Genomic DNA, 15,204 nt, shown 5'->3' on the forward strand with positions numbered 1-15,204 from the left:
AATAATCAAAAATATTTGTCGAATCTACGATCAATCTATCGCTTATCTCTTGAAAAAATTCTTATATGTTTATTAATACACTATGTGAATAACATTATCATTAAACAAATTTTTATTCGCTATCTCTTTCTTTTATTATGTACTTGAAACAAAAATAATTATTTTTAGCGTTATTTTTTCGAATTTTTATTACGATTAACGATTTAAAATTTTGTCGATTGTTTAATACCGGATATATCATATTTATTTTCAATTATTGCACGAGTTAAAGTTATTTATATTTATTATTTAAATTATGTAATATAAATTAAAAATTCACTCACATTCTCGTCCACTACCACTGGCCAATATGGCTGGATCAATTAATTCAGGTCTTTTTCCTGTCAACCAAGCAGCGAATTGTTGCAACGTAGAAGACGATTGAGGAACATAAATGGAAACTCTGTAAATAGAATTACAACAAAATAAAGTCATAATAATGTAAAAATATTATATCGTTTTTAATTATCAATCATAGCGATTATAGCATTTTAATAATCGCCATGCGAACGATTAACGCGATCAATGTAATTCTATTCTAAAATTTCTATAAATATACATGTGATATCTTGGCATATAATAAAAATATATTTTTATCTTTTATTTAGGTCTATGATATTATAAATTCAATTTGCAAATTATTATTCACTAATTTGTTGAAAATAACAAAACAGTTTTTCATAACAATTTCCTTTAGTAATGAATTAATTAATTGATTTGAAAAGGATAGCTTACAGCGACATAAAACAAATGTAATTTACTTTTTTTCATGATGTCCCGTTATAAGAGGCAAATGACATACACCGTAACCTTCAATAACATCGTGATCGAACATATCTAATCCGTAAATAGACATTATCAGTTGTGGCCCTGCAACACACATCAATAATTTTTTAATTTGATTATGGTATTAATTTTGAAATCAGATATATATAGTAATATATATGCCTCAATACACGCAACTTGTTAGTGATTTGATCGATACCAGCCTGTAAATTATGATATTGTATCGAATATCTAATAATAAATCGTAGGTATTAAAAATATTAATACACATTTGATACTTCGGAGCATCATCGTGCATAAATCATAAATTTAATCTGATATTTGGAGACATAATACACAGTAATTCTTAAAGATCCTTTCGTAAGAAATCAATTGAGACAGAAGAAAGTATGGTCTCTCATAATTTAAACATTTTCTTTAATAATCCATAACTCGAAAACTAAGATATATAGGACGTAATGTCATTGTATGACATAATCTTTACTTATGTTAGTGTGTAGATTTACCTTCTAAAATATCGACATGCATTTATGAATACTCCTATATATCGACTTTACTTACATCCATGTGGATTTGTGCTTTTGAACGTAATTTCCAATGGGAAGTTCCAAACAATAACATTTCTGGGATCGTTACTGCGTTTGCACATTTGTGTCAGACCTTCTTCAATTCCCTGAAATAATGAAATTTGTTTATAGCTAAGTTGTGGAATTCGACAAACAAGTAATTCAATAGTAGTAGATCGAAATGCTGTTATCAATATTCGAACGATACTTTCGTATATATAGTATATATACTATATACTTCGTATCTATATAAACTAAAAGTGAAGAAGTTTGAATAAAATTTGAATAAAATAAAATGGTATACTAACTGCCACAACGCTCCATTCGGATCCAAAATGAAACCCGTACTTGCAATATGCATTATCGGCATTGTAGAATTCTGCATATTCAATTGAGCCTGTAATAGATAAGAAAAACTCCCCTTCCACTGACATTATTTTATAAATTAAAATAATATTTTTCTTGGTATCTCAATTATAATCTATTTAACAAAACTAGCAAGTACTGTGATCACTTCTGTCCTTGTGGATTAACACACATCGTATGTTTCATATACAGCGGAACGCGTTGCTATGGGATACGCGCATGCGCAGTAGTAATAATAGGTATAAGAGATTACGTAAGGTATATACATATGCCGCGCCAAATTTAAAAGATTGCGTTGTTAAATATGTAGGTCATGCCATGCGAAATTGATCACTTTTTTAAATAACATTTCTACCGTTGTTGAAAATCATATATCTCATATAATATAATATAAAGCCTTTGCTATGAAAGAAAAATTCAAAGAATATATTATAATTTTCTCAAATTTTTTCAGAGTTTCAATTTTTTGCATGTAAAGCGTACAATTGTTTACAAAAAAAAAAAGTATAATTTACGAAAATACAACCATTAGAAGAGATGTGCATTAGGTACAATAATTTGCGTATTCTGATGGCTATAACCACGGTAATCGAAAATATTTTGAAAAATCCATTTATATACATTTATTTAAGACTAAAAACTATAACATATTTGATTTTTAATGAAAACAAAATTGTTACTTTAAAAAATGATATCGATTTCGCATGAAATGATTCATAAACATGTAACATAACATATATTGAAATTAGATATGGAAGAATCATAATCAAATAAAATCATCGACTTAAAATGATGTCGAGTATTTTATTTGCCCTTTCATCGTTGACAACAATTTTACATATTTTTTTGTTTCTTCAAGTCAGTCAATAACCATATAATTTATATAATTCGTACTTAAATATTTTTATATGGACAATAGAACTACGTCTTTGTGAATAATATGTACATAATAACTTGTCGGATAAAGAGATCTATATGACATAGACGATCTATCATGACGTACGCGATTTAAAATAAATCTTTTGACATTTCAAAATTACATTCCAATGACTAACATTATTAAAACTATTCTTCACCCGACGAGAAGCAGAGAACTTCGATGCACGAAATGACTATGAAAAAAAATCTATTGATCATCCTATCTCCCCCCCCCCCTCCCCCCGGCCCTAAAATAAAATTCTATAGATACATTTGTTGCTTAGTATCTATGGATCAGATTGATTAATAATTCATTCTAAGCTTTAAAGTATCCTGGAAATGGAAGTAACAATTAAGTTGTGCATTTCTACATTAGTGAAGTCGAAATGTTGCATGATCATCGCGTAAATTTTCTGGAACAATTGTAATGAAAGTAACCCTATGAAAACAATAATGTTGCAAAATTGAACAATTTTCGAGCGGCTTACAAACGATCTACCCGTAACTAATTAAAATTATGTACGTTTCTCCACTTGACGCTTTATATACGCTTTATCTTAGAAGAAAATAATGATCTTATTTTCCCGCAGCAATTTCTTTCATACGATTCAAAGCGGAACCAGCTTTGAACCAATCTATTTGTTGTTCGTTCATCGTATGATTTAAACTAATTACATCAACTTTTCCATCTTTGTGCTTGATCTCGGCTTTCACAGACTGCAAAAATAAAATAATATCAAATTTAGTTGTTGTTGATTAATGTACCAAACATTTTTATTTTATCTTATCAGTGTATACCTTGCCAGGGGCTAAATCTTTCAGACCAAGAAGAGTGACTTTATCTGTAGGTTGTATTTTATCGTAATCGCTTGGATTAGCAAATGTTAAAGGAAGTAATCCCTGTTTTTTCAAATTCGTTTCGTGAATACGTGCGAAACTTTTTACGATAATAGCGCGACCTCCTAAATGGCGTGGTTCAAGTGCAGCATGTTCGCGAGAAGATCCCTCACCGTAGTTTTCATCACCTACAGCGACCCATTTAACTCCGTTTTTCTTATAATGCCTTGCTACATCAGGCACTGCACCCCATTCACCCGTTAATTGATTTTTTATTTTATTCATTTCACCGTTCTCCGAATTGACAGCTCTAAGAATTGAAAATAATAATGTAAAATTAGCAAATATAATTGATGAATTATCGTTTTTATCATATAAATATAATGCTAACCCAATGAACATATTGTTGGAAATGTTGTCCAAATGACCACGATATTTTAACCAAGGTCCTGCTGCTGAAATATGATCAGTGGTGCATTTTCCTTTTACCTTAATAAGGATTGTCATCTCTGAAAGATCTTTGCCATCCCATTTGTCAAATGGTTCTAGTAATTGTAATCTTTGACTTTTTGCATCTACATCAACTTTTACTTTACTACCATCTGAGGGAGGTGCATCATATGTGTCTAAGCCAGGGTCAAATCCACGGTTGGGAAGTTCATCGCCTATACATTAAAATAATATGTGTTAATGTGTCAAAAGATTAGTTACTTAGTAATTTATCAAGAAATTATTGATTAATTATAAATTAGGCATTTAGAGATAATCAACAATTTACACTTTGTCAATATTATTATTTGCAATGCATGCATACTTAGAAGATATATGGTGAAATGGATTGCTTATTATAAAAATTATAGAAGTTTCTTACTGATAGGTGAAACTCACAAGTAATATAATAAGTTACATTTGTTACGTTATTTAATATTCGCTTAAACGATTACACAAAAAATCAATAAATATATGTAACTGACCGAAAGGATCATCCAAAAGAAATTCTTTGCCATCCTTTCCTTTCAATTTATCTTTCACTGGATTAAAATCTAATCTACCAGCAATAGACAGGGCAGTGACGAGTTCTGGACTTGTAACAAATGCATGAGTAGCAGGATTGGCATCATTACGTCCTGTAAAATTACGATTATAAGATGTAACAATAGTATTCTTATCTCCTTTTTTAATGTCCTTGCGATCCCATTGTCCAATACAAGGTCCGCAGGCATTAGCAAGTACGGTGCCACCAAAATCGCGAAGAATCTTTGCCTAAAACAAAACATAACATTATGGAAATGTCCCTTTCTGTTTTTTATTTCGTTTTCTTTTTTATTATATTCATGTGATCTAGATTAAGAATTGATGCAAGTCACGCAATTAAAGATAATAAAGTAAGTAAATATACATATGTGTATCGACATTTGGCACGGATTCAGAAATGTACACACAACCCATGTTATAATAAGATGATATTTAATTATTAAAATGATAAAAATTCTTTTACTGGTTTTAGGGATCAATATTTAAAAATGTAATAAATCACATTCATATGCTTTATCATAATATTAGAATTAAGATTTCATTTAAACTAATAATAATCTTTCTTAAAGAGATTCGATATTGGTAACGAAACTAATTTTAAAATATTGATTGAGTAACGATTCGTAACGTGAGTCAAAAAATAGCTTACAATTCCATCGCGTTCTATTGTAGCACGAATTTGTTCGGATCCTGGTGTGACATTGAATGCAGATTTTGCTTTCAATCCGTGTTTTATAGCTTGTTTAGCAATATTAGCACAACGACCCATATCTTCGTATGAACTATTTGTGCAAGAGCCGATAAGACCAACTTTAATTTCATTGGGCCAACCGTTCTGTTTAGCAGTTTCACCTGAAACAAAATTATATTAAACGAGAACTTTATACGTATATATATACATATATATATATGAACGAATTAAAATACAAAATATCTAATGAATACCCAATTTAGAAATAGGATGAGCAAGATCAGGTGTAAATGGTCCATTAACATGAGGTTCTAAGGTGGAAAGATCCAATTCGACAATCTGATCATAATTAGCGCCTGAATCAGCAGTCAGAAGTTTTTCTTTGTATTTATCGGCTTCCTTGGCTATTTCACCACGACCCGTTGCTTTAAGATAATCTTGCATACGATAATTATAAGGGAACACAGACGTAGTAGCTCCAATCTCAGCACCCATGTTACAAATTGTAGCCATTCCAGTACAGCTGATACTGTCGACACCAGGTCCGAAATATTCGACGATAGCACCTGTACCTCCTTTAACAGTGAGGATACCAGCTACCTTTAAGATAATATCCTTTGGACTGGTCCATCCTTTTAAATTTCCTGTCAATTTAACTCCAATAACCTTAGGACATTTTAATTCCCATGGTATATTTGCCATTACATCAACAGCATCAGCACCACCCACGCCTATACATAGGCATCCCAAACCGCCTCCATTTGGTGTATGAGAATCAGTACCGATCATTAAAAGTCCAGGAAAGGCATAATTCTCCAAAATAATCTGATGAATGATACCCGAACCAGGATTCCAAAAACCAACTCCATATTTAGCACCAGCTGTTTTTAAAAAGTTGTAGACCTCTTTGTTGAGATCCTTTGCTCGTTTTAAATCTTCTACACCACCAGTCTGAGCTTCAATTAAGTGATCACAATGAATGGTTGATGGGACTGCTACTTTTGGTAAACCTATATAAAAAAAAAAAAAAAAAAAAATGCTAGAATAGTTTTAACTAAGAGATTATTAAGTACTAAGAGTTCATATTCTGAATTTGAGTATTATATAACACTCATCTGATACTCAGCCTTCCACCTAATTAAAGTAAATAAAACCATCATTTAAAAACTCATAAATAAAATTTACCAGAACTAATGAACTGCAACATGGCCATCTGTGCAGTAGCATCTTGCATTGCAACACGATCTGGGCGTAATCTAAGATAACTTGTACCACGTACAATGTCTTGTTTATCAGGTTCATCAAGATGAGAGTATAATATTTTTTCAGATAATGTCAATGGCCGGTTTAATCTGTGATAATGTTTAATTATTATCAAAGAAAGAAATTACCGTTTACAAAGTTTATATGAATTTAATCAAATAATAAAATAATTGATTAAATCAAATTTAAAATTAATATATACCTTTTTTTAACGATTTTGAGAGTGTCTTCTAATTTTTCATATGGTAAGTAGTTTGTTTTATCGAATTTTGACATAGCTACTTTGGCAGCACCAAAGCTTAAAGGACTTGCACTGAAGCATCTTTGTTGGATGTCTGTCGCAAAGATAGCGAATTTCTGAAATGGATACATTTTTATTATCAATTGCAATATATTTGTGCTTAATAAGGGTTGAAAGATTTTGCATATATTTGAAAATATACATGCTTATGAAATATGATATTCTATTGTGATATGAATAGAAAGAAGAATTTAATCAACTTGAATACACAATATAAATCTCATTGTCAATATTTAAATTACAAAATCCTTTGGTATGTAGGAATTCATATAATTTTGTCTGCTATATTGACTATTATGCTATTAATAGAATAAGACTACATTAAATATACGATGTCAACATCCTCATAATGCAAAACTATTATGCATGATATTACATATTTTTGAAGATAATCTTAAATACAAAATTATTTACTGTAAGTTATTTTATCTATAAGATTTATTAAAGAAATATATTTATAATGCAATTTCCTATAACAGATATCAAACAAAGTGACTAAAAAAGATAACAATAAGAAAAAGAAATTCCATTATTTATAAATGATTATTGTTGTAATAAAAATTTCATCATTCAGCTTAAATTCTATTTAATCATGATAATGTATCTTTATTTAGATCGATACGCCATTGAAGAATATCTAATAAAGTCTTATCTTTCATGAAAGCGTACATATTACATAAGAAACTTGCGTTATATTCCGCGAACGTTCTTCGAAGTGAAAAAGGGGAAAGTCTCATTCATTTAACGCGCCAATGAACGATACACTATAAAACTGTTCAAAATTATAACCTAGAAATATAGCAAGGGCACAATATGTATATATATATACGACTTTTATATCTCGATTATATAATGAGTCTTCGAGAATAAGATAAATTTTATTTTCCAATAATTTTTATTCAAAGAAAGATAATTAATATGCATAACAAAAAGACAACAATTATTTTCGTAATACACAAACAGAATGTATTTAACTTGTCAGTTGAAAACAATCAGTATTTTAAGATAGAATTAAAGTGAATTGTGACAATGTCACATGACAAAACAGAATTCTTTTATTTCTCGTTCTTCGAACGTTCTATTTCACTTTAAAATTAAATAATTATTCGATGTATTAATATATGAAAATTCAATAAATAGAACAAATCTATATAATCTAGAAAAAAATTAATCGGTTCAATATGGAGGATTTATTCACGAAGGATCTCGATTTATCGTTCGTATTGGTCATCGTTGATTTAACATTTAATACTATTTTAATGTCACTAATGACCTCTCAAAAGAAAGAGGTCAAGAGAACAAGTTCGAAAAGCTCATCAATCAAATATTCTCATGCAAACTTATTTCCATCGTCAAGCCATAGTTGAACCGATAATATTTCCTCAAAGTTCTTTTTGTTTTGCTCATTGATTGTAAATTAAAAATACGACGCATACCTGTACACTGATAATTCGCGTGCAATACGACATTGTTAGTCGTTAGCGACGCAAATTCTTGTTCTAAATGTGGAGCGCAAGCGCTAATGAAAAGATTTGCGAACAAAAACTATTTTACTCCGGTAGCAGTCCTTCTCAAACCGGCCACTAGAGAACTGAGAGAACGAAGATACTGTTTGGTCGTATCAAAGTAAAAGAAACTTCGCACATGCGCTATTAAAATAGAGTAATTAGAATCATTTAGTGGCGACATCTTCAGAAACTCTTTTTTTTTATTGCAACTCTATCTTATCGACAATTGATCTATGAAATCTTGTTAACAGTCAATTACAACAGTTATACTATCTTATCGACAATAAGATTATACATTTATTTTACTGTTGGTAGATAAACACAATAAATAGAACTTTTAAAAATGCCTCTATTAGCATCCATTTATTAAAATTGTAACTTTTCCTATCGTTGCTTTGAATTACGCGTATGATACTTGCACGATTTTTAAATAGAATTCATCTCAATAGATATTGTAGAATATTATACAAAATTCTTTAAATAAAATAAATATCAGTAAATAATAATTAGTAAACTCAATTGAGAAACTTGTGCACCCTTATATTTATTTTCTTTCTCTCCTTTCTCCATAGTCCTTGATCGAACCATGAATCATCGTAACAATTTTTATTCCCTCTTTTTTCTTTTTCTTAACATTTCTCAACTTCTATCGTGGAATATATTTTTCTCATCGAATAGACTGTTTCTGGAAAAGAAAGGAAAATAATATTTTCCTCGTCGTTATCCTTATCTACGAGTTCAATCTTTTTCACGAGATCAGTTTCGAGAATAATTTACGAGGCTTTCCGATTTTGATAATCTCTGGTTTCACGACTATATCGATATCATTTCTTCATGATCACAAAAAGTGAGAAAAAGAGAAAGAGAGAAAGATAGAGAAAAGGGAAAGGCAAGAGAGAAAAGTTTAGTTTCGGGGTGTGGCCAAAATGACGGTGAAACAAACAAATCTGGCTATCTTTCAATCCCCATAGAACGATCCCCATAGAAGCGATAACCCACGAACGATTCTGATCTTTTTCGATAACGATCGAGCTCAAAGAGCGAAACTACAAGCCGTCGTAATCTACCGTAAAGGAGATAGCATTTAAGATGACGATAACGTCGGCATCATTGAAACTTATGTATTATTAATGTCTCGTCGTAAGAATTGCCATTGAGAGATTCCTGATTCGCTATGATGCATGTGAACATGACAAAAAAATCGTCGGATTTGTTTGCGGCAAGGTTTCTGGAATAAATATTTCTTTTTCTTTATCTATATACATAATATTTCAGCAATATCTGAATTCGTAGAAGAAATATAATCTTTGGACATTGATCACCTTTCCTTATTCACTTTTTCACGCAATCCCCATTTTATCCGTTCGAATTTCTCAACCCCGCCTCAAACGCTAAAAATTATAGTTAAAGTTATATATCACTAAGCCGTAAGGCAAAACACCGTTCATAGTGATCCTGAGGGCACGTTCAGGCAGTTTAAATGTTACTTATAGATCGAACGTCGATCATTGTTATATCCACCCAAGTTACGCGATTGCAAAATCCTTTTTCACATGACATTCCATAAGTTAACTACCACATTCGCCGTATATTTTGATTATATTTCTCTCTTGAACGTTTGTGTGTGTGTGTGTGTGTATGTGTGACCAAGTTTTTAACATATTTACGATATTAGATTATTAAATCCTTCACGATCGATGCAGAAAAATTTACGAACAGAACTGAAGTTACAGTTTAATGGAATGATCATATATCGTGATAAGATTACAAGAAATAAACAATTTATTTTATGAAAGTAAAAAGAAAAAGAAAATTAATCTTAATCAATGATTCATTAATTATTATGCAAATGCAATACCCACATCGTCGGAGTGATATGTTATATGATACTCGACTTTATAATTTCAGTATTAAAAAAAGAGAGAAAGAAAGAGAGAGATTTCGAATCTCTCGACACTCAACGTAAAGTGTCGATAATGCCTTTTGTTGATGATCGAGATTCGAGCAAGTTGTTTGCCGCAAAGCCGATAATTGGTCCAAGTACTGAATAAGATCAATCGCATTTTTCACATCTGTAGGGTTTTAAGAGGATATGTATATACTCTCGATATACGAGTGGAAAAAGAGAAGGCTCGATTGGTCCTTGACATGATTAACTCGTTGTGGGTGGACCACTGTACGTTTCGACATACTTTTTTTCGCTGTGATCCTGTTTCTTGTTCTTCAGACATTTGCTTTCATTTTCAAACCTTATTTGACCGACCGAGAGTATATCTTTTGTCTTGGTAACATTCAATTAACGATCCCTTAGGTTAATGAAACGTGTCGAAGAAACACATACGGTGTATCTTTATTGACGAATTATACTTTAGCATTCTATTTTTATCTTCTCGAGGTTCTTTCACGATTTCACGATTTACCTATTATATATTAAATAAAATTTTATTATTTATATATATATGTCCTCTTAAAACCCATATTTTCATAAGGATTTATTTTTGTTATTTTTAGTTAATACGATGAGAAAAATAGAACATAAATATGGCGTTGAATAATACGTCACGCAGACCTTGTGACTGATAATAATAAGAATGATCGTACGATAAGTTAGAATCAATTCGTTCAGCTCTTTATTTCAACGTCCATCTGTCATCGTTGTTACGTGGAAATAGCGCCCTGTTTCATGCGTGCCACTGTGCGTTTCGATTGATACACCGCAAAGAATTCAGAGTTGCGATCTCGAAGGACTTTTACGAATTGCCTTTCTTACCTGCAATGAAAAATTACGAAACACTTCGTGTTCAAGGGTGAGAATTGAAAGTGAAAATTGAAAATATTTGTAGTAAAATGGAAATTTTTTTTCTTTAGGATTTCGATAATATGTTTTGGTAAAATTATTTTTTTATTTTAAGTATTATTCCTATAATATGACTGATATATTGCATCGTAAATATTTATAATATAATATATTTCGTATACATTATATCATCATGTGTGTACAAGATAAATCGTGTAACGCATCACAAATTGATCGTAATACATTATATATATATATATATACACACACACAGACACACACACACACACATACACACATGTACACATACATACATATATTTAATGTATATTTAAACACCTAGATATTTTCAAGCAAAGAAAACCAAAATCAAATTATAAGGTTCTTTCTATTTAATAATATTTCGACATTGTTTCTAATTTTAGAATGAGAAAATCTTCATAGCCTCATCAGAGATATTTTTATAAGCAAGTATGCAAGCCAATAAGTTGTATCTTCATAGCAAGGTCGCCCACGTAAAGAGATCGACCTTGCGTATTTGACAATGTTGATGCGACATCATGGACCCAAATGAAGAACTCGTTTCGTACTTCTGAGCCCTACAAGTTTTGCGGCATAATAAACCGGATATCACTTTTATTTTTTACACGTCGTATCGAAGCAACGAAATATGAACTCAATAGATCTTTATGTCTCATGAAAATTCAATTATCTTTTTAATTAAATTAATTATCCGTTAACGCTAACAATACAGTTTCAAAAACAAATTTACGAGTAAGAATTTTACGTTAATCGATCGTTATTGATCTAACATTTATTTTTCGTAAATGTTACTTTCATAAAAATCTCATTTTTTAATTTATCATCGAACGGATTGGATTGCGGATGAAGCCCAAGAGGCAGAGTAATAAAACTTCGATGTTCGACGACGTTTAACGTAACCAATAATTAACTCTTACGATCTGCATACATAATACATGTTCACGATCTCTGAAATCTTTTTTCTTTTTATTAAGTTTTCATTTTTAAATTTATTTAATTTATAGATGTGTTTGCAGTAGAAAATAATGGTACCATATAATTACAGTGATTGTGAACAAACATTATGACCACAAAATAGAATGAATTGAAAAAGATAAAGTGAAACGACGGAATAAAATTAAAGAAGGAGAAAAAAAGAACAAAAAATAAATGAACCTTTCGTTTTGAAAATCGGTGTAGATCAGAACGAACTTTCGCTGATGTAGCTCGAGGCACTTTCCTGTTTGAAACGCAATGGTAAAAGGAATCAGACACATGTGTGTGTCAATTAAAAATACTTCCAAACAAAATCGAGCTTCTTCTTCCGGATAATTATACTTATTTGAGAAAATTAATGTCGAGTGAATTAAAATATAAATGAATGAAATATAAAAAGAAAAAAAAAAGTATTTTAGAAAATAAGTTGAATATTTATTAAAGTACTTTAATTAACAATTACTCAAAGATGCCATCCAAACTATTTAATTGTACTATAATAAATGAAGATATAATCGATCGAAATTCTTACGATTGTTAAAAAAAGATCATTGCTCTTATTTATAAGTGACATTAACCCTTCAATTCGAGACTCGATTCGGAATGTGTGCCTAAAACAATAAAAATTGCTTGACAGTGATGCTTGACGGTGCGTGTCAATTGACTGTTGTGTTCTTTCGACCTTGATGTTCAATTGAGTTACACTGTTATTACATCGAACATGCAGTTACGTTCCTTCATTCTCTTGAAAATTTTATAAGAAAATCTGCTTGAACGAATGTATATAAATTTTATAGATGGATTGTTTATTATGTATCTTCGAAAAACTATATATAAATATTTACAAACAAGATTTTACGTAGATATTTACAAACGAAATTACGTAGATATTTACGTTACTTATACAATTATTTATTCATTATGACTTCGTACGACGAGTTTGCAGATAAGGCAGGTTCGAGATTTAATTTGTTGCATTGGCAAATAAATCGATTTGTAATTTGTACCAACTTGGTGTGTACTTGTCTTCTATAAATCCTGTGAATCTATCTTTCCTTTAGTAAACCGGTGGCACCGATTGAAGAAACGTTCATCGAGTCACGTAATCGAATAATCCGCCTGTAATATCTATGTATGTATTATATATAGTCATGGTTACTAGCATGACATTCCACGTTTACGATGCCACGGAAATTTATTTGCAGGATAAAAGAAGAAATTGATTTACGCCGTTGTTCATCCTGACAACTTGTTTTTGATTTTTTTTTTTTTTTTTAAATACCGAATGAGTGCTCCTAACGAAAAACTGTGTTAAAAATTTCTTATTACCTTTCTAAGAATATATTAATGTCTCGTGTAATTGTAAAACTTTTATTCTTTTGCAAATATTTTGTTATAAATATTCTTCGCGTTAAGTTTATATCTACGATTAATTAAAAGAAAAGAAAAAAAAAAGAAAAAACATTTTTATAGAAAATATAGTATTTTTATATTATATATAATTTTTAAAACGATGTCTCCGGAAATAAGTACGATATCCTCGTCCAAAACTATTTCCTCTGCGAGAGAGTAACGTCCACGAGAAAAAAAAAACGAAAGAATAATTAAAGATCGTATCGCGAGTGACAGTAGCCACGAATTCGCTTGGTCGCTGAGATACAAACACGAACTCCTTGCTCCGATACGATGCTCCTATGTCACTTTCCTTCCTGGTAGGATTACCAACTCGAAAAATGAATTCTTTTCCGGCTTGTTCTTATTTTAATATATCGGAAGAAATCTTAAAATCACTTTTTAATCCTGAATCACTTCTGCGTGACACAGAGTATACTTACAAATAAATAAATTAATGTATTATATATTACTAATAAATAAATAAATTACAAAAAATACATATTACAATATCTTTTTTATTAAGAGATTTTTAATCTAACTTTGATTCGATAGCCATATTTGTTTTTAATAACTTTTTACTTTCTAATAATTAATTAAATTCTAACCAGCTTAGTGTTAAATAAATTAACACATACACACACACATATATATATATATTATCTTAATATCATTAGTAATATGCTATTTACTTCATACGAATTGCAAATCATTGCGAAAACACTTTGATTTAATAACTTTTTAATTTCTTACTTTTTTTGTCTTCTATTTTATCCTTATCTATTCTTTTCTCTCTCTCTCTTTTTCATGATTCCTTCGACATATATCATTGAAACTTTCATTTTCTGTTTTCATAAGCATTCGCATACTTAAAAATATAATCCGATATTATTCATGTTGTGTAGGTTCCTTCTCTTACGGAGTTTATTAAATTGGTGGCGTCAATTTCACGCTCGTCAACGCGAATGACATTTTTTTGGGCGAGTATGAAACATCTGAGTGGATTTTGTTCGGCGCCGTTTTTCGAAGGGTTCATCGTCGTCGTCGTCGTCGTCGTCGTCGTCGTCATCGTTGCGATAATCAATGAGGAGAAAGAAAAGAGAGAAAAAAAGAAAGATATATATATATATATATATATATATATATATATAGAGAGAGAGAGAGAGAGAGAGAGAGAGGTAGAAAAAGAAAGATACTTCGAGATCGGAAGACATGACGTAATTCTTGTGGAGAAAGCAGCAAGGCAAAAGTCTGGACATAAACGAGAAGCTACCCGTCGACAGGGTATTACACGCGTGTAGGTCGCACCCAAGAATGTGTGCACGCGTGAAATGCTTTCGTAGTGGATCACCACAGCACGCTCGAGGAGTTATTACGTAAAATCGTTTCAAACGAGCGTTCCTTCGTCGACGTGCGATTTCCATTCAGCCAAATATGTACAACATCGCTCTTTTATTCGAATATATGTATATACGTATTTTCTATGTACTTTTACTTTGAGACAAAAATAAAAATAAATAGATGTTTATCTCTCACTTGTTTTTTTTTCTATTTTTTTTTTTTTTTTTTTTCTTGAACTTTTACTGTTTTTTTTTTTTTTTTTTTTTTTTTTTTTTTTTTTTTTTTTCTTTTTAAATAAGAGTACAATCTCAACGTTCAAAGTACTATATGATATATTTAAAATGAAA

At 30.5% G+C, this 15,204-nt stretch overlaps 2 protein-coding genes across 4 annotated transcripts in view; both read right to left on the bottom strand.

The window, feature by feature from the left end:
* The window catches only part of LOC124948715 (B9 domain-containing protein 1), a 104,020-nt gene extending 101,801 nt beyond the window's left edge, over positions 1-2,219 (bottom strand). For all 3 annotated transcript variants that reach the window (XM_047492737.1, XM_047492738.1, XM_047492736.1), the window contains exons 1-4: positions 1,700-2,219; positions 1,387-1,498; positions 801-909; positions 324-442 (exon numbers count right to left, since the gene is read on the bottom strand). In XM_047492737.1, coding sequence (XP_047348693.1) covers positions 324-442; positions 801-909; positions 1,387-1,498; positions 1,700-1,825 — 466 coding nt within the window. In that variant the 5' untranslated portion in view covers positions 1,826-2,219. The remainder of the gene's footprint in view (positions 1-323; positions 443-800; positions 910-1,386; positions 1,499-1,699) is intronic.
* A 322-nt stretch (positions 2,220-2,541) lies between these two features.
* LOC124948713 (probable aconitate hydratase, mitochondrial) lies at positions 2,542-8,408 on the bottom strand. Its single transcript, XM_047492734.1, has 9 exons — positions 8,239-8,408; positions 6,704-6,858; positions 6,424-6,590; positions 5,493-6,248; positions 5,197-5,399; positions 4,487-4,775; positions 3,904-4,177; positions 3,474-3,822; positions 2,542-3,392 (listed from the first exon to the last, which is right to left on the bottom strand). The coding sequence occupies exons 1-9, from the start codon at positions 8,269-8,271 to the stop codon at positions 3,252-3,254; spliced, it is 2,367 nt and encodes a 788-aa protein (XP_047348690.1). The 5' UTR covers positions 8,272-8,408; the 3' UTR covers positions 2,542-3,251.
* Positions 8,409-15,204: the final 6,796 nt, after the last annotated feature.

This window comes from Vespa velutina, chromosome 4 (genome assembly GCF_912470025.1).
Source record: "Vespa velutina chromosome 4, iVesVel2.1, whole genome shotgun sequence".
Lineage (NCBI taxonomy): Eukaryota > Metazoa > Arthropoda > Insecta > Hymenoptera > Vespidae > Vespa > Vespa velutina.

Coding starts and splice junctions, on each gene's coding strand:
- LOC124948713 (XM_047492734.1), bottom strand. CDS start 8,271: ATGTCGTATTGCACGCGAATTATCAGTGTACAG. Junction 4,776..5,196: donor CAATAGAACGCGATGGAATT/GTAAGCTATTTT, acceptor GTTTTGTTTTAG/GCAAAGATTCTTCGCGATTT. Junction 3,823..3,903: donor TCCAACAATATGTTCATTGG/GTTAGCATTATA, acceptor TTCAATTCTTAG/AGCTGTCAATTCGGAGAACG.